The sequence below is a fragment of the Myotis daubentonii genome, chromosome 1 (assembly GCF_963259705.1).
Source record: "Myotis daubentonii chromosome 1, mMyoDau2.1, whole genome shotgun sequence".
NCBI classification, from domain to species: Eukaryota; Metazoa; Chordata; class Mammalia; order Chiroptera; family Vespertilionidae; genus Myotis; species Myotis daubentonii.
In genome coordinates this window covers 28,063,857-28,086,074 of record NC_081840.1, presented here as the reverse complement: position 1 = coordinate 28,086,074, position 22,218 = coordinate 28,063,857, and the positions used below count along the sequence as shown (strand labels likewise).

The following is a 22,218-nucleotide window of genomic DNA, read 5'->3' as shown; positions in this document are numbered from 1 at the left end:
GGAGCCTTTAATATATCCTTAGATATTTTAAAAACCATTATATAAAACTATGATCCTCTGTCTGGTTTTAATTTGCCTAGAAGACACTATTTACTTTGTCTACAGAAGCTGTGACTCAGCCTATAGCCCATCAGTGACAAAGGATGTTACAGTGGGAGACTAGTTCACCATTTCTGAGGAAGTACTGTTTGTCTACCAAAGAAGTTATAATTAACCTATATTCAAATTACTACTTTCATTTGAAATTTTCTCTGCTCAGCCTGAATAAACCTAAAGAGGGCAGCAGGAGCTCACATGTTCAGACTGTAAAACCAGCGAAGAGGTTCCTTTCACAAGTATTTTAAAATTCAGAATTGTATTTCTGCTTTCCCAAGGGCCATGCCTGAAAAGCCATTACTAGGCTTCACAAGTTTTAAAGCAGTTTAAAAGTTTTGTGTATCGACTTGCTATTTTTGTAACTTTTTAAAATTACTGTATAACACATTCACTATAAAAACTTTAGAAAATGATAATAAGCATTAAGAAATGTGATCCATAATCCTCTTCCCCCTGAAATAACCACTATCCAAAATTTTCTATATCAGTCCTAACAAAAAAATTTTCTATATCAGTCCTCTATAAAAATCCTAGAGGAATTTTATAAAGCAATAGCAATTACAGGAATTCTGTAATCATTGTTAAATGAACTGTGTTTTTTTCCAGAAAAAAATATTTATTTGTATTTTTGAGGCAAGAAAAGCAATTGATTTTTTTATTGTTTAAAGTATTACATATGTCTCCTTTTTCCCTGATTGACCCCTCCCCTGCCACTCCCACCTTCCCCCACAAGCCCCCACCGCCCCAGTGTCCCTGTCCATTGGTTATGCTAATGTGCATGCATACAAGTCCTTTGGTTGATCTCTTACCGCCCCCCACACACACACACACCGCTGCCTATTAAGACTGTAGCTCTGTTGGACAACTCATTTTCCATTGAAATAATAAGCATCACTCATCACCTTTTACAACTTAAAAAAGATATTCTTAACTACTTGTAGGTAGAAGAAAATTAAAAGTAATGGTTTTACCTAATAAGAGGCTAAATTAACCATTGCCTTTTACTTTGATGATACAATTAGCAGCACATAGCCAGGCCAAAGGGAAACTAAAAATCTAATAGCCCATCTTATATCTCTAGTATATACATACATATTCACATACTGCGAGAGTCCACAGGCAGCGTGGCTTTCAAAGGCTTGGAGGAAGAGCTGATGCACAAATGATACACAAGATGAAATATTATTTTGAATACCAGGGGAACCAGAGGACAACTTAACCATGGCAGTCAAGTTCTCCCTGTTGCTTCTTTCCCAGCTCCTTTTATTAGCTAGAATACACAATTGCCTTTAGGAATGCAAACAGACATATCAATGGTAATGTTTAGTAAACAGTAAGATTGTCAGGTTTTGGGGGAGTTTGCTTTAGGCCATTGAGTCAACAGCAGGTAATAAAATGTAGATATTCACCCTGAGAATATCAAAAGGAGTCCTGGTCAACCTTCTGCCAGACTCCACACATTTATACCAATTACTGTTGATCTTGGTCTCCAGCAACATACAACTGTATAAAAGTATTAATAAAAATAGAATTTTAGAACCAGAAGAATATTGAGAATCATATAGTCCAACCTTTATTTTGTGAATTAGTTAAGTTAGACTCAAAAGGTTTGGAACTCACCAGGGTCACAGCTTGGTTAGTTAATATACCACACAAGAAACTACTATAAATGTGTTTTCCTCAGTCCAGTCATGTTTTCACAATGTACCTTTCCTATCTTTAAAGTGCATGACACAATCAGATTCCTTCTTGGAGAGGTACAATTGAATTTCTCAAATTTTTATTATAACTCTAAAAGAAATTGGCGTTTGAATTAATCCGCTCAGGCTGCCATAACAGAATATCACAGACTAGATAACTGGATTATAGATAACAGAAATCTGTTTTCTCACAGTTCTACAAGCTATATGGACGCAAATTTAGTTTCTATTGAGGTTTTTCTTCCTGGCTTACAGATGGCTACCTTCTCCCTAGGCCCTCACATGGCCTTTCCTCTGTGCACAGGCACGCCCAATGCCTTTTCCTCTTTTAATAAGGACACTGGTTCTATTGAATTAGGGCCTCACCCACCCTTATATCTCATTTAATTTTAGTTACCTCTCTAAAGACCCTATCTCCAAATAAAGTCACATTGGGAGTTAAGGCTTCAACAAATGAATGGGAGGGAAAACTACACAACTCAGTCCATGCAGTATTTACCTTCAAGTCCTTCACATTTTAAATCATTTAGCTTTATTTTTTAAACTTAAAGAAATGTCTGTGTATAGGGGAATATGGATATTTTTTATGCTTATCCTACTTTGTAATTTTCTTTGTATTGAGCATATATTACTATGGAAGTTTTCAAACATAATAATAGCAAGTAGACAACTATAAAAAGGGGAAGGGGTGAAGGGGGGACATCTGTAATAGTGTAAACAGTTAAAAAAAAAATAGCAAGTAGAAACTGCTTTAAAACTTACCAAGATTGGTAATGGCTTTCAATGTATAGCTCTCAGAAAAGAAGAAATAAATGGTGTTAATCAACCTCTGGATATCAGAAGTCTGCATTTCATTGGTAGACCCAGAAGGTTGTACCCTCTATGGCATTTGCTTGACTATACGTCTATTCTGGCATCCTTTTGGGGTTCAAGGTGATTCAGAAGAGAAAGACAAGTAGTCATGTCACTATGATACCTAAAGGTTTAGACAGTCATAATTGTTCAGTAAATTTATGTGGATACTACAATAACTGCGTGGTTGACTTTCAGGGAATCCTGTGTCAGCCGTGGTCACCTGCAATCTCTTTGTTGTGCCTGCACTGAGAAAGATGCAGGGCATCTTGGATCCTCGGCCAACCATCATCAAAGCCAGGGTAATGTTTTCTAATGACCAGGAACCAAAATAGAAGCTTAGTAACAGTTAAGGATATGATCAAGATCTAGAAACATCTCGAGTTTTATATTAGTTTTGAAAAGAAATGGGGTTATAGTCTCTCCTTTGTGACAGAAAATAGAGGAAAGGGCCCCTTTTATTTCCCTCCCACATTATTTCATGACTTCTAACGTGAACAATTTTCTCCAGCAAGAAGTCCATATGGTAATGGAGATATAATGACAATTTGATGCAACTGTTCTTGTTTCTTAAATTAATATAAATATCTCCTTCAAAACAACCCCATTTTGTAGATGAACAAACAAGTATCAGAAAGCAAAATAACTTGCTAGTACAGCCATCAGTTAGCAGTAAAGCTGGAAGTACAACCTAGGTATGGGTACCATCCCATTCCAACATTTGTTCCACTGTACTCCTACAAACCAATCAGTGCATTGTTGCGGGGGGGCGGGGGGGGGGGGGCGGTGTGGGGGGGGTGGACCTGCTTAAACACTTAGCAGATCACATAGCCATGCGAATAGCTCTTGTAGTTAGTACTGGAGAACACACAAACAGAGAGATATTCAAAGAGAGATTTTGCCCTCAAACACAAAATAATTTAGGAGTAATCGCAAGCTAAACCCCAATTGATATGAAATAGAGTATAAACATAAGATTAAGTGAAAGTGTGGAGTGTGATTTAATCAAGAAAAACACCCTACAATTGAATTATATTCTAGACTCCAGAGGAAAAGCATGGGTTGTCAAAGTGAATAATTAGAATACTTAAAAACATAGTCACCAGAATGGATTGGACACAGACTTACTTAAATCAAAATTTCCAATTTTAGTTGCGTCATCCAATCTAAGCAATATCTTTGTTAGTTAGAGCTACAGCCTTTCTATATCATTTTAAGGTAAAGTGATTTAAATGATTATTATGCTAATAAAAAATGTTAATTCTTGCTCTGGCCAGTGTGGCTCAGTTGGTTGAGCATTATCTCATGCACCAAAAGGTCACCGGTTCGATTCCAGGTCAGGGCACATGCCTAGGTTGTGGGCTAGATGCCCAGTAGGTGACAAGTAGGAGGCAGCGAATCAATGTTTCCCTCACATCAATGTTTCTCTTTCTTCCTCTCTTTTTCTCTCTCTCTCAAATCAATAAAAACATATTTTTAAAAATTAGACCCAATCTTTTCATCTGCCTCTTCCTGAACTATGAATACCAACTTCTTGGCCTTCTTTTCTCTTTTCATCAGAGCAACCCAACCTCTGGATTTCCTGTATTAAGAATATAAGGTGGGCCCTACCTGGTTCGGCTCAGTGGATAGAGCATCAGCCTGTGGACTGAAGGGTCCCAGGTTCAATTCCAGCCAAGGGCACATGCCTGGGTTGTGGGCTCGATCTCCAGTGGGGGTGTGCAGGAGGCAGCCAATCAATGATCCTCTCTCATCATTGATGTTTCTATCTCTCTTCCCTCTCCCTTCCTCTCTGAAATCAATATATTTTTTTAAAAAAGAATATAAGGTAGCAGTGGCGGAAACAGCAGAATACCAAAATAATTTTCATGTCCACTCTATTCTTTGCACAAACTCCACCACCCTCTAGTTCTAAGCGATGATCCCAAAATGATCAAATTTGTTTTATTTTCCTCTCTATTCTATAGTTATCATGTGATGTAAAACTGGATCCTCGCCCAGAATACCATCGGTGTATACTGACTTGGCATCACCAAGAACCACTGCCTTGGGCACAGAGTACAGGTTAGTCATTCACACCTACAGGTACATCTGTGCACTTATTCTGCTAAAATCACATGTATATAACCTCCTTCCTTGGGTATACACAATTTGAAATTATTATATATTTTCATTTTTGGAAGATTAGATGAATTAAATATTCTTAAACATACAGTATAACAGGACAAAAGAATAAAAAAAAATTATAATAAATATTTAGTTATCCATGGAGCCATGTTTTCTAGATAACCATTTGAAAACAAATCTATAATTACAAAAGATTTTTATCTGTTAGTTCAACCGGTAAGTTCTCAGCATAATTTTGGTTGTAGGAACAAGAAAGACTGTGGCTATGCCACCTTAAAACATGAGAATAAAGCCCAATTATAATGTGATTCTCTAGAGCAGCGGTTGTCAACCTGTGGGTTGCGAACAATGAAAATACATCCTGCATCTCAGATTCATAACAGTAGAAAAATTACAGTCATGAAGTAGCAACGAAAATAATTTTATGGTTTGGGGTCACCATAACATGAGGAACTGTATTAAAGGGTCGCGGCATTGGGAAGGTTGAGAACCACTGCTCTAGAGCCTCCACTATACCCTAGATCTTGTTAAAATTTAAGGACTAAGAAATCGATATTGATTGTTACCTTTTCTAGACTTTAAACTTTTATCCCCAACTTCTCTCGTCATATTTTACCTAACTTTTGATGTAACACCAGTAAAATTGTATTGCCCTTGAAACAAAAGTCCTGCCAAGTGCAGTCAACTAACACTGTGACAGGGGCCTTGCCATAAGAAAGTAGGACTCTAAGCAAGTTACCTCAACTCGTTTGAGTCTTGTGAGAATTAAATAAGATAGTTAAGTAAACCCGGCTGGTGTGGCTCAGTGATTGAGCATCGACCCATGCACCAAGAGGTCACTGGTTCAATGCCTGGTCAGGGCACATGTCTGGGTTGCAGGGTCAATTTCTATCAGGGGGCGTGTGGGAGGCAATTGATCGATGATGTTTCTCTCTCATCAATGTTTGTATCTCTCTCAAATCAATCGAAACATATTTTTTTAAAAGATGGTTAAGTAAAGTGCCTATCACCTTGTCTGGCACTTAGTAAATACTACTAAAGAAATGGTAGCCGCTGCTATTATTATCATTATTTTAATAGATTTTAAAAGTCTTTCTTTTTCAGACACACATAATAGTTCAGCCTGAAGAGGAAAATTCTGTGGTGTTTTGCATAATGCTATAAATTCCTGGTTTATTCTTTTAAGCAATAATTTTTAATGTTTATTTTTAGAGTTTAGTGGCAAGGTAGTAAGGTACAGTAGCAAGGCTACCTGAAAAGGGTACTGGGAAGTCTGTTCGTATCTCTTCCTCTTGAAGACCTATGTTTCTATTAATGGCTTCTTACTTTGGAAGGAACTAGAGGGGCTCCAGATGTAACCATAGTGATGCTTCTGCTGTTGCAATGAGAGTATTTCTTTCTAGGTAATCAGATGAGCAGCCGTCTGATGAGCATGCGCAGCGCCAACGGATTGTTGATGCTACCTCCAAAGACAGAGCAGTACGTGGAGCTCCACAAGGGCGAGGTGGTGGATGTCATGGTCATCGGACGACTATGATGGTCACCAGCGGAGAAAGCTTTGATGCATGTCCACATATCATTGACTGTATCCTGTAATATGCAACGGCACAGCTAGTTTTTCTGATTTGGATAAAAGTTGATCTGTATAGTCAACATCTTGAACTATATTTCAAAAGAATTTAAATACCTTTTAAAGAAAAAAAACACCTAAAAATAAATCTTAACAGATAACTCTATTCTGATTATATCAAAGCAAAATTTTCCTTTCTTGCAAATTGCTTTGTGTGTTCAATGCTAGGTCTGATAGCGATAGCTTTTAGTAGACAGCAGTAGGTGCCTGCAGAACTTGTGTTTTTCTCATCTTTAAACAACTACTTATGCTCTCAAATCAAGGCTGTCTGCTTATTTATACTAGCGTAGGCAACACTTGGATTTCCCTTCTTAGTATGCTTCATAACCGCTTTCCAGAGAGCTTTCGCTTGTTCTTTATCCTGTATCTCGTGTTTATGTGCACAGTGCCAACAGAAGAGCGACTGGGGGAGGCCCTGCCCTGCCTCCAGGAGAGCCATCCCTCCCAGAGCTTCCGGGAAGTTTCTCACCCCAGGAGCCTCATGGCACAGTACTCTTGGGCAGTAACTGGATACCTTTTATTTGAACAATCTAACTGGGGGGAAATGCTTCCTTAAGTGCTGACAGCCTTTTTAACCAATACATTTAAAATTGTACAGAAAAAAAACATAAAATCAAAGACTGATCTTGTACAGATATTAGTGTTACCAGCATTCATGTGGAAATCAAGAGCAAAGAAAAAATAATGATAAACAACTCTGTACCATAACATTTTCTGTAATGATACTGAAACTTAATGAATAAAAAAAATCCTTGATCATTATATAAAAATCCATTGTGTTGGCCTCGTTATTAAACATTGTCATGTATTCTCATGGGGTTCTGCCTGGATGAAAGGCATATTTAAATGACTCGGCAAGATTAAGTGATATAAAGGAGATGTAAAGTGTGGCTTTATTTAACTATTTTATTACAGTATTGTGGTCTGGAGCTTTGTGAGAATGCAGAGTAGGAGACAGTAGGGAACCTGTGGTTCGTCTGGTGTTTCCAGTCGTAGCTAGAGAATAAGAAGCAAGTTTAGAGGAAAGATAGTTGATGATTTAGGAGCAAAATAACTAAATTCTTATGCCATAAAAACAAATTTCAAACATCTACAGTTCTTTGGAATGGAGGGGAAATGTAAGTAGTGCACCAGGAAATGTCAGATGAGTACCCTTTTTTTATCATGTTTGAAAGGAAGTGAGAAATGGAAATAATCTGTGCTGATCATAGAAAATGCAACAAATGAAATATAGTTTATCCACGTGGTTCCTTTAATAAAAATTTAAGGGCACTTTTCAAATAGTAATAACAGGACACTGAATATGCTGTAGGTTATTCTTAGTAAAGCAAACAATAAAAATTGCCCTGTTAGTAAACAAAGTACCAAGTGATGATGATGAATGAAACCAAATTGTAAACAACAAATATTTGATTCTAATATTTCATATCTCCAGAGTTGAAAATACAATGTCCTATATTTCAAGTTTTATACTTGCAATTAAAGAAGATAAGGTTAGTTAATAGAGGTCAAGTGAAAGATTATGGACAGGGATTTACCTATATTCATTCAAGAAATATTTATCGATCATCTAATATGTGCTTGGGAACAACATATATCATGCTACTATTTACAAAGATGAATAGCGATAGTAGCTAACATTAAACTCTATCAAGGGAAAAAACAAAAACATAATATTTGGTATGTTTGATACTTGAAAATACATGGTAGAGTGTGTAGAATATGATAAATGGCATGATTCAGGTTTAAAGAGTTGGAGAAGTTCAAATGATTACCTCCTATAAGGTAAGATTTCAAGGGATAAGATGGCATTTTAGTAGGTCTTAAAGGAAGTGTGTATAATTTTAAAGATGATGCAGGAAAAAGGCATTCCAGAAACAGAATTATGGACAATTAATAATAATTATTTCTATTATAAAATGTAAGCCCCCTGAGGGAAAGAATTATGTTTATTTTATTGACTTACATTATCCCAAGTCCATAGAAGATTTCCTGGCATATGTGTAGGCATCAGTAAATATTTGTTCAATGAAATACATTATATAGAGCTTACTATATGCTCATTACTTTTCATTTGTTTAATTTTCACAACAACCCTGAAAGAATTATTATTTCTATACTAGATGCCTGATGCACGAAATTTGTGCAAGTTTAGGCCTTCCTTCCCCCGGCTGCCAGCCCCGGCTTCCCTCTGGCACCCAGAACCGGGGCTTCCCTCCGGACATTCAGTCTAATTAGCATATTAGGCTTTTATTATTATAGATTACAAATGAGAAAATAAAGGCACAAAAAGATTTAAGCAACTTGTCCATGGTCACACAGCTAGTAGGAGGAGGAGCCAAGATTCAAATTTAGCAATCTGGCTTGAGAGTCTGTATTCTTAAACACTAAGCTAAAGAAACAGAAAATTGATAAAGAAGAGGGGAGGGCCATTGGAGCATCTTAGTGCAGAGTGTTGGAAGAAAAAATCCATGAATGGAATGGAAGGGAGAGCATTTTGTAGAAGAAAAGAAACCAGGTAGAGCAGTGTTCCAAAAACCAAGGAGGAGAGTTTCAAAAAGGAATGATGATAAACTGTAAAAAAGAAATGTCAAGAAAGATGAAGGCTCAGAAAGATTTGTTGATTAGGCAATTGTTGGTGAGCTACGTAAGTGCAATTCAATAATGGGTTGAGGGCAAAAGCCAGATTACAAAATGGAAACTGTAAACTTGTGCATACGGAAAATAGACACAGGATGGTAGCTTGAAACAAATACAAAGGGAATTTATATTTTAATTGAATTTACTGGGGCAACATTGGTACACAAAAGCATACAGGTTTCAAGTGAACAACTCAACAAAACATCATCTGCACACAGCATCATGGTGTCTATTGCCCCTAGCAAAGTCCCTTTCCATCCCCTTTCCCCACCTCCACTTCCACCCCACCCCTCTTTTTCTCTGGCTAACCCCACACTGTTGTCTATGTCTAGGTGTTATAGATATATACTAAATATACTAGAGGCCCGATGCATGAAATTCGTGCAAGAGTAGGCCTTCCTTCCCCCAGCTGCCGGCACCAGCTTCCCTTATGGCACCTGGGACCCAGGCTTCCCTCACAGCCCCGGCTTCATCCATAGGGTCGTCTGGAAGGACATTGGGTCTAATTAGCATATTATGCTTTTATTATTACAGATAGATAGATATAGATAGATAGATAGATAGATAGATAGATAGATAGATAGATATTCACTAGAGGCCCGATACACCAAAATTCATGCACTCAGGGTGGTCCCTTAGCCCAGCCTGCGACCTCTCACAGTCTGGGACCCCTCGGGGGATGTCCGCCTGCTGGCTTAGGCCTAAGCCGGTAGTCAGACATCCCTCTTGCAGTCTGGGACCCCTCGCTCCTTACCGCCTGCCTGCTCGCTGCTCCTTACACTTGGCTAGCTGCTCCTTAGCACTGCTGTGGAGGCAGGAGAGGCTCCTGCCACCACTGCTGCACTCGCCAGCAGTGAGCCCGGCTTCTGGCTGAGTGGTGCTCCCCCTGTGGGAGCGCACTGACCACCAGGACACAGCTCCTGCATTGAGTGCCTGCCCCCTGGTGGTCAGTGCGCATCATAGCGACTGGTCATTCCACCATTTGGTTGATTTGCATATTACCCTTTTATTATATAGGATGTGTGTGTGTGTGTGTGTGCGCGCGCGCGCGCGCGAGTACATGTTTTGCTTAATCCCTTCTTTTATCCAGTCCCCAACCCCACTTCTCTCTGACAGCTGTCCGTTCCACATATCCATACCTCTGTTTCTATTTTGTTTGTCAGTTAATTTTGTTCACTAGATTCCACATATAAGTGAGATCATATGATATTTGTCTTTCTCTGACTGGCTTATTTCGCTTAGCATCACAGTCTCCAGATCCATCCATGTTTTCACAAAAGATAAGATCGCCTTTTTTTTTTTTTTTTACAGCTGAGTAGTGTTCTATTGTGTAAATGTACCACCACTTTTCTTAGCCATTCATCTACTGATGGGCCCTTGGGCTGTTTCCAGATCTTGACTATTATAAATAATGCCAAGGAATGAACATAGGTGTGCATATATTCTTTTGAATTAGTGTTTTTATGTTTCTTAGGATGTATTCCCAGAAGTGGGATGGCTGGGTCATAAACAAGTTCCAATTTTAATTTTTTTAAGAAACTCCATACTGTTTTCCATAGTGGCTGCACCAATCTGCATTCCCACCAACAGTTGTACAAGGGTTCCCTTTTCTCCACATCCTTGCCAGGACTTGTTTGTTGATCTATTGATGATAACCATTCTGACAGGTGTGAGGTGATATCTCATTGTGTTTTTCATCTGTATCTCTCCAATGATTAGTGACATTGACATTTTTCATATGTATATTGGCCTTCTGTATGTCTTCTTTGTAGAAATGTCTATTCAGGTCCTTTGCCCATTTTTTAATTGGGTTGTTTGTCTTCTTGGTGTTGAGTACTATACATTCTTTATATATTTCAGAAATTAACCCCTTATCACATGTATCATTGGCAAATGTATTCTCCCATTTAATTTAAAAGTTAAGATTTAATGAAATAGTTCTACTTGATACAGTAGAAGTTTCAATGTCATCTAATCTATTTGCATTATTTGACCAAAATTATTTTAGAATTACACATATATGATGTTTTATATTCTTTGTCTTAGTAGTTGGTGTTTAAATAAAAGACTATAGAAGATGTTTTTAGATTCCTACTTAAAGCTGTGTGGAAGGTAAGAAGCTCCTTTTTAACCTGCTTTTTTGGTTCTATTGTGTGGGTTGTTTCATATCACACAATGAAGAAAAGAATATAAGCAGTTTAGTTTACCAAGTTAAGTGATGTTGCATATTATAGCAAGTGGATTCTTTGAATGGCTTTCATTTTTTCAATTATTTGCCAACTAAAGTTTGTGGATCTAACCCGTGATGAACTCTTGATCTTCATGAAATCCTAACAAGGTAAGCCATTATTATTCCCAATTATATAAAGTGGATATTTATGTAAGTGCAGAATTCAACGCAGATAAACTACGTATCTTGTTATTCCAATGATGATGGATCAAACTTAATAATACATTGCATTTTAACTTGCTTATAAGAAATATTAAGACTCTGATTTGGAAATTACTCCTGGATTCCACTAGTCATTAGTATTAATAAATGGGTTCCTCCCTTTCTCTTAAAAAAAAAAAAAAGAAGAAGTATTAAGCCCGACTCTATAACAGAAAGGTATAGTTACAGAGTGCATCAATAACTCAGCCTAGAGCCAAAGAGTTAAAGAATTGCTCAATTCTGGCCATTTTGTATGGTCAGTTACCAATATTTCTCCTGTAGTCTTTTGCAATAATAATTTATTAAACAAGCATTTATTACATTTTTACAATAGTATGCCTGTCTCCATGCTAGGCATTGAGGATACAATGATGAAGGAGAAAAAAAACTGATATCCAACTGAAGGACATAGATTATGAGAAAGCAAAACCAATTTTTGTAAATATAGATTATGAAAAGTCTATGAAGAAATGTAATGATATGTTAGCGAGTAAGTGGGTAGAGGCCTAAATCATATTCAGTTATGGTGTTAGGGTCCAGCCATTAAAAAGGTCAAAAGTCACACTAAGAGATTTTAATGTAGGAATAAGTTAAATAGGTATTGAGACCTGAAAAGGCTCAAAGGAAACATTAAGGTGTCAGAGGTAATAATACAGGAAGCAACTACCACAACTGGACTGGGAAGGTGGGTAGAAGAAGAGTAATCAGAATCCAGAAACTTGGAGGTCAGACCATACTCAACCCCCTAGGAGAGAACACTGCGCTGCCCAGGTGTTGATCCTGATATCACACCAAAAAAATGTCTAGAACCAGTTGCTGTTGCCAGGGCAACAATGACGGCAACAAAAATAAACAGGAAGGAACTCAAGTCTATTTTTCCCACCCTCTGCTTGCAGAGCTCCCTGGAGTCTAATGCAACCTATTGTTGAATCTAACAGGGAGGCTGGCTGACAAAAGAATGCAGTTTGCAGAGTTCCAGCCCAGCACCACAACGCAGAATGCAATGGTGGAGTTGGAGCTGAGAGAAAATCACTTGTCAGGAGACTGAGAAAGGGCTCTCTAAACAGGTAGCATTTGAATTCAGATCTGCAGAATGGAAATAAGCCCCACATGTTAAGAATACAAGGCAACATGCTAGACAAGGGTTCCCAAAAACAAAGAACTCATTCTCTCTGCCTCCTACACCTGTTCCTCTGCCTGTAGTTTGTTTTCTGGTTAATGACACCACCCTATACCCAGTTTTCCAAATCAGAAACCTCTGAGTCATTCTTTCTTCTCACTCCCCACATTCAGTTAGTCACCAAATTCGTCAACTCTACAAATCATTCCTAAATTAACCCTCTGTTTTCTATTACCACTGCTACCAACTTGGTCTCTGCAGCTCCAGGATTGCCCTCCGGAAGTGTATCCTTCATGCAGTTACCAGAACGATCAATCCAGGACATAGTCTCCCCGTGCTAAATTCTTCCCTAGAAAACTGTAGCAGATGAGGCCCAAGCCCCCAGCAGAGTGCTCAGGCCCTCAACCATCTAGCCGCCCCCTCCTCCAACTTTATTTTTTTTCCCCCTTCAACTTTATGTAAACCTGACCATTTGTAGTCACCCTTTCAAACCATGTCAGTTTATGGCTCGGTGCCTTTGCTCAGGCTGGCTAATCTTTCAAGATTTTGCTTGGGCATTAACTCTTCCAGGAAACCTTCCCTAAGTCCCTAGATTGAACTGCAAGCCCCTCATCTGTGCTTCTACTCGTCACAGCAATATGCTTACATGATCCCTCCCCAACTTGACAATACATTCCTTGAGGCAGAGACTGTTTACCTTGGTAGCCCAGTAAATTGTAGGTACTCATAAAAAAAGGATCTATTACCCTTTGAGACATTGTGCTAAGTGAAATAAACCAGTCAGGGAGAGTTGAGTATCACATGATCTCACTCATATTTGGAATCTTATGAAGGGGAGGGGTTGGGAGGATTTGTTGCTCCACTTATTTATGCATTCATTGGTTGCTTCTTGTAAGTGCCCTGACTGGGGATCAAACCCGCAATCTTGGCATATGGGGATGATGCTCTAACCAACTGAGCTACCTGGCCAGAACCTATTTCTTCACTTTTTAATATACTGGTAGCCTCAAAAAAAAACATAAATGAAAGTGAGATAATATCAAAGAGTTTCATCAGGGTACATCATAATTAAATTAATAACAGCAACTTGTAAGAGATGAGATCAGACTTATGCAAAAATGTTTCTTGGCCCTGAGGCAGGAAGAACAGGTACATGGCAAGTGGATCATGCAATAAATATGCTGAATGAAGAAATGGGTGGCTAGACATCTAGTCCATAGCAACTAGACACCTAGAGGAAGAATTTGCCCATCTGAAAGAGGGCATTCAGGATAGAAGACGGGAAAGGGAGTGTCTAAGGTAAAAATAACAGGAGACCCTTTGAACTTGCTCATGGAGAGGCTGCCCTAGCCTGCAGACTGAGCTAGTTTTTCCGGGAGAGTTATCACCAGAGCCTGATGCCATTGAACATTCCAGTTATACAACAGCCCTCAACTCTGTTCCTGGGAAAACTGTCTGGTACACATCCTATGGGAGTGGATCCTGCGGTCTCCCTGACACAACACCTGGTCCCAAATGGAAGTCACACTTCTTGAGGAAATAGGAACACTATCATCCCTTCAAACACTCAGATAGTTCATGTTTATTCTGAGAGACCACATATTCTCTGGGTCCTGTCAAGGATTTCAATGTAGACTATGGTGACCCAAAGGAATTAAATTCACCAAGGTAATGCCCACCACCCCACCCTCCCCACCCCCCGCCCACTCCCACTTGCAGGCCTCAGTGGTCCAGGTGGGTATCTGCAGCACTTGACTAAAACACAAAAGGTGAAGAAGGATGATCTATATCATAGGAAGGGGAGAACCTCCTAACCACACAGAAATGCAAAGACAACCTAATCACATACCCTCCAGAGAAAACAGCATGTGTGTGTGACTATCCTCATTCATTCATCCAGGAAGGACTGAGTTCCTACAATAGCATGTGTCCAGAATGCACTGAAAACAAGCAGATCTCTGTCCTCTAAGAATGCTACATTCATTTGAAGTTTCTCCTCGCAGAAGCTCAAAGTGTCTTCAATAGCCCAAGTCTCTGAAAATGGGAATATCGGGAGATTGATAAATTATCAATTGAATGATAAGCAGTATAGTGTTTTCACCTTTCTCAGTATGATATCTCAGTATGATTCTACTGCTAAACTTACTTTTCTCCCCTGAAGTTCTCATCTGAAAACTTTATGCTGCAACCAGAACTACCTCCGTGGAGTTGTGTGGGCTCTGAGGGAATGCTGGACACCCTGAATCTCCCAGCTTCTCTTCCTGCAGAGACCATGTCAGCGCATTGTGATGCGGGAGCAATGAAACAATGCCCAGAGCAGCCTGCCTCCTCTGCTTCTTTTACTACGCGGTCAGTTGCCTGCCTGGTAGACACAAACACCTTCTGCCAAAGAAATGTGAAAAGAGTTGGGAGCGTGCCCTTTGGAGACCAAGCTCCTAGTGGACATCCAGGAGATCTCGAGGTCTCTCCAGCCTCACCTCTGTGTAAGTGACTCCCGCCCCTGCCACCTGGAGTGAACCTGAGGGAGAAGGAAGGTTTAGCTCAATGAATTTCAAATAATTCAAGAACCCACAGTCTATTTTCTTCTTATCTTCCTCCTTTCCTTCTAGTTTCACTTCTTTCCTTCTAGTACTGTAACCAGAACAAGCAGGAAAGCTCAGAGACAACACCTAGTTACTGGATTTTGTAAAAAATAATTTCATAGAGCGTTTGAGATGGAAATAAAAATGAGTTTTCCAGATCCTCTTAAAATTTTGATTTTTCAAACTGTTACCCCAATTTTCTTCCATAAGTGCCTGAGAATTGAATGAATTTGTAGAAAGACAGTCATTTTCAATTGTTCAAATGGGAGAGAAGATCCAGAACCCAGGGCTTTTCTGTTCAAAGATGAAAGGTTAGTTGGGGAAGGAGTCTGGGGGGGGGGGGTCCCATTGTCAAGAGAGGGGGCCGCAATATTCAGACCTTCTCACAGGTGTAAGAAGACTTGCAACCTAGAATTGTGATGGACCAATCCTAAAAATGTTTATTGGTGTGTTAAGAATCTTAGAGAAAAGTAAATGCAATGCTTCAAAGCACCAAGCATCACAGAGAACAGCTTTACCAAGTGCTGGTAGACACCGTCATGTAGGAGCTTCCATGGAATTACAGAAACAGCACACAAAGGGAAAAGACAGCAGATTCTAGGTGGTCAGTATATGGGCGTTCACTATAGAGTTCTTTCAACGTTGCCGTAGGTTTGAAATTGTTTTATAATTACACATCAGGGGAAAAAACCACGTGAAAATAGGAAATAGGAAAGACAGAGAACGTTTTATGGGCATTTATACACACTGCTCTGAATTAGGCGGTCAGAAAAGCCAACAGAAGCACTTCCGTGCTGGCTCCCAGATGCCCACTCCCTCTGCTTCCTAATTTCCATTAAAGCTCAAGCTCTTCCAGTTCCAAAAAACTCCCAATGACTGCATTTATTCCTGGGAAAATGCAGGCTCCGCACCCCCACCATAGGGTGGTACCTTCACATCCACACTATTCTTAGCTCTGATGGGGCCTTGGCCATCCTGGGAGCATTACCCAGATGGGGAATTCTGGTGACGTCATGGAAAGTCTAGAGCAAAACTGAAGCCGTTCCACCCTGAGATGTATGCAGCTCGCTGCTTCTCTGGGCTCTGTTCCCCTGTTAAGTCACTGGCATCAGCTCCTGCTCTGGGATCAGATTTAATATGGAATCTCCCTACCTTTTTCTTTTACTAAAAGCCAACAGTGCTTTTTCAAATGAAAATTATGCTGTAATTCTGCAGAAAAAATGCAACCTGGTGTAAATATCTGCTGAATTAATCTGCGCTCAGAATTGAAAAAGGGGGGCGGGCAGAGGATTGGGGGGGGGGGGAGGAAACACACTAATTAAGAGAAATAACAAAGAATGTAAAGGCTGCCAAAACCGGTTTGGCTCAGTGGATAGAGCATCGGCCTGCGGACTGAAAGGTCCCAGGTTTGATTCCGGTCAAGGGCATGTACCTTGGTTGCGGGCACATCCCCAGTAGGAGGTGTGCAGGAGGCAGCTGGTCGATGTTTCTCTCTCATCGATGTTTCTAGCTTATCTATCCCTCTCCCTTCCTCTCTGTAAAAAATCAATAAAAACATATTTTAAAAAAAGAATGTAAAGGCTCTGCTAGTGATAGGATAAGTTGAAGTCCACCTCAAATATTATCAGATTCTTCTCCGCCCTCCCTGCTCAGCAACAGCTACAGCCCTTTTCTGTAGTATCACTCTGGCTTGCTTAGATGTATAGGATATTTAATGGGACCAGTGAAAGGCATAAATTATTGGGAAGATATAAGTTATGGTTGTGAAACGAATACACCATTCTGGTAGAACAAACATGAGATTCTGTGTATATGAAATGAAGCTAGCTTTGTGTTCCCATGATGACCTCCTGCAACCCTGCTTGGCTGCTCTGTTTAATTCACACATTCACTCAACACCTATTTATTGTAATTCCATTATGTACTCATTCATTGGTCCTTTAGTGTGATTAATTTATTTTAACACGAAAGTTTACTTTTTAAAATATATGTTTTTATTGATTTCAGAGATGAAGGGAGAGGGAGAGAGAGATAGAAACATCAATAATGAGAGAGAATCATTGGTTGGCTGCTTCTTGCATGCCCCCTACTGGGGATCGAGACCTCATCCCGGGCATGTGCCCTTGACCGGAATCAAACCCAGGACCCTTTCAGTCCCCCGGCCGATGCTCTATCCACTGAGCCAAACCAGCTCGGGCTAAAGTTTACTTTTTATTTATGAGTTTTATATTATAGACTTATACTGCCCATGTAATATTAAATAAAGCAGGAAAGTATATGAATTTCCATAAAGAATTTTCATAAATCAGCCTTGCTTTATTTTTAAGATATTTATATATCTGAAATTTGTGATAATGTTATTCATATTAATAAGCTGAAAATCAACAAATGTTCAGTTTATTAATATGAATAACATTATCACAAATTTCACTTGCAACATCTCTCTGCTCCTTTAATCATAAGAACTACAGTCAAATTATCTGATGTGCAATGGTCACAGGACGACGAAAGAGAGACATAAATGTGCTATTCACATTCCTAATTTATCTTTATTAAAAACTTTTCCATGGATAATAATGCAAAGTTAGATTGTGGTGATGGTTGCACCACTCTGGGATTATACTAAAAATCATTGAGTTATACCCTTTAAATGAGTAAAGTAGATGGTATGTAAATTGTATCTCAATAAAGCTATATTAAAAACTGATCTATAGATAAAATTATGAGGAAAACAAAACTATCTGTAAAAGTCCAGCCCACACAAATCAGAGTTATTATGAATCACCAAAATTAGCAGCAATATCTCAGTAAGGGCTGTTCATGGTTGTTCATGGTTGTTCATGGGGCGAGCAGGCTGGGGGCTGTGAGGTGACTGTCAGGATGATTTGCTGTGATCCCCACAAGAGCACAGCAGAGCACAGGGCGCTCAGAGTGAGAACCTGGAATCATGCACTACTTTTTAAGGGAAAATCATTTCTCTAACATCTGTTAGCTATTGGGCACCATTAATTTTGGCACATCTTACAAGAGATTGTAATGTTCCAAATAGGTCCACACCATGATCCGTAACTGCTGATTTGATGTTAAGAGAAAATATGAATATTTATGCTATGCAATATAGAATACATGTATATGTATATATACAAATTTATAAAGCTAAAATATACACACACACACACACACACACACACACACACACACTAGAGGCCTGATGCAGGACACTAGAGGCCCGATGCATGAAATTCTTGCAAAGGGCTTGACCTTCGCAGCCCCGGCTTTGTCCAGAAGGTCGTCCGGAAGGATGTCCAGAAGGCTGTTTGGTTGTCTGGTCTACTTAGCATATTATGCTTTTAATATAATATATTTTAATATATATGCTTTTAATATATGCTTTTAATACTGTCTGCAGGTATTGAAAGTAAGCCTAAGAAATAGTTAATTTAAGAGCTGATCCTGCTTTTGAACCACGGACAGATTGTGAGGTGATGTGTGTATGTGGCCAAGATTGGTTTCACAGAGCAAGTCATGCGTCTTAGGAACAGTGCAGTCTTGACTAATTAACCAAGATAATTGGGGGGGGGGGGAGGCATTGTGAGACACAGACTGATAATCTCAAATCACAGTTAAAACTAGTTAAAAGTCAGCACACATTTACCATTTGTTCAAAGGTGTAAAAATAATTCTAAAACAAATGTTTAGGAAAAAAAAAAACAATCACACCAGAGAAGATAAAAGGTTCTGTTCCATTTTCTGCTCCTTAGCTGACCTCCCTTTTGTTTCAAGGTTCAAAGGCAACAAGAGGGGCAAGTCCTAATCAGGGTTCAAATCTGCTAAAGCCCTTCCCTTCCTGTCACTTCCTTCTCCTTCAATGTGGCCCTGAAACCACACCTGCTCCCCTGGGAGATCATCTGCTGATTGCTCTCTGGAGGGATGATGTTCTCTTATACAAGGGATCCTGGAACCACATGAATGACGGGGCAGGAAAGGGCTACTTCCTATTCCCAGTGGCCATGCAGCACCTACTGATTAGCATGTGTTTGTAAAACTAGACACAGCCTCCAAGATGTGGATGTTGTCACTCTCTTGGAGTGATTTTTTTTTTCCCCAAAAAAATGTCTATTCTATCATCCACTTCTAGATGAACAAGAGTTGATTACTGCATTTCATCAAATCTCAGATCCATCAATTATAAGATATATCATTACTGTATGGAGCACTGTGAAAGAAAAAACATGCTACTGATTACATAAGGCAATGCTTTCATATTAGCTAGATTTCTCCCACACCATATCTGTGCCTCCGCGCTCTGTGCATTTCTTAAAGGAACGCTCCACTTCTGTCTCTGGGAGCTTTTTCGGAGCCTCCGACTTGCATCCTGCAAGTTTTGTCCTGGAAGTGCCTCAGTCTTACCAGAAGATACCAACAGAGTGTTTTCAGGGAACCCATTAGGAACACATTTTTAAATGATAATTAAATGCAACACATGTAGTACAATCAACGCACATAATTTAATATGAACAACCAGGATTAAGTTCATATATGAGCAGCCAAATGACAACCACCATGCCATTGTCCCTCGGTGGCCACAGATATATTCCATCTCAGTGTTGTTAAACTGAGGGAAAGCATGTTTCCTAGCATGGATGAAATTGGGGGAATATGGAACTGGCAGTGATCAGAGGGAACTCAGCACAGCAAGTGCTAGTAGATTGTACTTTTCGACACGGGGTCAGGTGTGGCAGACCAATATAGGCACCATACGGATGCTCACGATTTGATAGCCACGGTTTCGGTGTTTCTATACATCGGTGTATTCAGTCATCCCAACACTGCATTGAGGAAATGGAGCTCAGAGATGTTAGTAACGTGGTCCAAGATCACAAAAGTAGCAGGTGACAGAGCCCAAATATAAACCTGGCTGTGTCTGACTCCAACATCCATTATATTCCCACCAGACTAGTTTCCATACTGGCCTTATGTCACTGAAGTTCTGATAGCAACTATAGTTGTAGTTCACCTGGTCCAGGAATTCCTGAAGGGGCTACTTAAGTCAATTTTACGGAGACAAGATAGAATTGTCTATAGTAATTGTAATCACAGTATGATATGAGAACTAAACACAAGTGACAAAATACTGAGCATAGCGTATATAAGTATATACATACAACAACTACTGGCTGGGAAGTTAGAGAGTTATTTAGGCTACTCTGGCTCATGTACAGAAAGAAAACCTTCAGGGTTCTTACATTGCCCAAAGGTCATGTGAGTCTACACTACTTCTGTTGTCACATTCTCGAACATCCTCATTGGCTATAGGAGCGCAGGAGTTCACTGTCTGGCAGTTTTAGGACAACTGTGAGCTATGGACATATGACTATTTGGTTCCATTCACCGAAAGGCCATGATTAGGGTCACTGACAACAGCTCGGCTCAGATGTGGCCAGCAGCCCTCTGACCACGTCACCCACTGGGTTCAGCTAGAAGAACTCTTTCTAAGCCATGGACCTCACCTTTGAAATAAGAGTAAGGATTAGTGTGGAAATTTTCTTGAAATTGCACTGCATACTTTACTCTATTTTTCTTTCTTTCACAAAAGACTTCATCATGAAAAGGAGGAAGCCCAAACTGAAGTGAGTTAAAAACGCTGTCTCCAAGAGAAGATTCTGGCTTGGCCCTGAACTGAGGTAAGATGTGATGGTGCACACGCTGAGCCTGTGGTGAGCTACGCCATCCCCTGCTCCTCTTCCCGTTGTCTACCCTTCTTCCTTTCTCTTTCCCTTCGTTTTGTACTTCCTTCCCTTCTCGGGCTTTCTTTTCCTCTTTCCCTCTTCTGGAATTCAGTGTACCAAAGATGTGGCTTTGGATGATCCACTTTTCTAGATTCAAGAAGGGACACGTGCACCAACATGAGAATCTGAGCTGAGAGGGACAAAACTGCAAGAAGGCACAGCTGTTCTGGGAAATGGAGGGCGAACAGTTGTGTGATTGCTTGTCAGCCAGACCCAAAAGGTCGAGGGCCTTCGCTCTCCTTCCTCCATTACACCTTGCTCTCCTTTAAAAAATGCTCCATTCCAAAGCTTTCTTGACATGTTCTAGGAGATCTTCATAGACAGGATGTCCCCAAAAATATGTACATGATTTATTTAGTGTTTATTAACATACAGTTCATTTTCAAAATTTTAAATAATCTACAGAAAAGAATAAGGCTGTTTGTCAGTGACTGTTTTCAAACTGATGATTGTTCTGATCCAGGCATTGCTGATAACAGGAAGCAATGGAATGGCAAACATCAAGAACTATTTCATTCGGTACTTGTGAGGCCTCAATTCGTCAACCGGGTTTTGTACCTTAAACTTTCTCTTTTATGTATCCTCATTAAAAAGTCTAATGAGGCACTTTAAAATAAATTTTCTTGTTCAAAGCTTAGTCTGGTTGCACCTATTGTTTCAAATCAGTTAAACCTGAAAAGGAATGAAAGTCAAGTGAGTTATCAGCTGTTAAAGTGTGTATACATTTGGGGGGACACCCTATATTTGGGCCCCCAAGGGATCCAGTTGAGAGTTGGAGCACTCGCTGTGTCCTCTGGTTCTCTCAGGCAGCCTCAGTATCTCCGACCACTGAGCGATGATGGAATGCATGTTTTGTCCTACGGGATAAGTTATGGAGCAGAGAATATGGAAATGACAACAGGCTTTTTTTCTAGCCTTTCAATCACTATGAAAATTCTTTCATTGCCGTTACAAAGCTCTGTCCTTGGAAATCTAAAGTGGTTTAATATAGCCTTTTTCACTCATGGTCTGAACCTCAGAATTGTCTATCTCCCCTCCCCCATCCTCTCCCCTCCACCTCTTTTACTTTCTCTTTCTTTGTATTATTATCGCCATTAATTTTTTAAGCAATCACAAACTTACAGAAATATTTTCTGAAATTTTTGAGAAGTTTTCAACATGATGCCCTATTATCCCCAAGTACTTTAGTTTCTGTTTCCTACAATCATAGATGTCCTTCTACATAGCCAAAATGTGATCATCGAAATCAGG

The 22,218-nt window shown here is 39.6% G+C and overlaps 1 protein-coding gene across 11 annotated transcripts in view; it reads left to right on the top strand.

Annotated features, from left to right (window-relative positions):
• The window catches only part of GPHN (gephyrin), a 444,048-nt gene extending 436,873 nt beyond the window's left edge, over nt 1-7,175 (top strand). For all 11 annotated transcript variants that reach the window (XM_059693242.1, XM_059693272.1, XM_059693252.1 and 8 more), the window contains 3 exons: nt 2,847-2,950; nt 4,616-4,712; nt 6,179-7,175. In XM_059693242.1, coding sequence (XP_059549225.1) covers nt 2,847-2,950; nt 4,616-4,712; nt 6,179-6,312 — 335 coding nt within the window. In that variant the 3' untranslated portion in view covers nt 6,313-7,175. The remainder of the gene's footprint in view (nt 1-2,846; nt 2,951-4,615; nt 4,713-6,178) is intronic.
• The last annotated feature ends 15,043 nt before the right edge of the window (nt 7,176-22,218 follow it).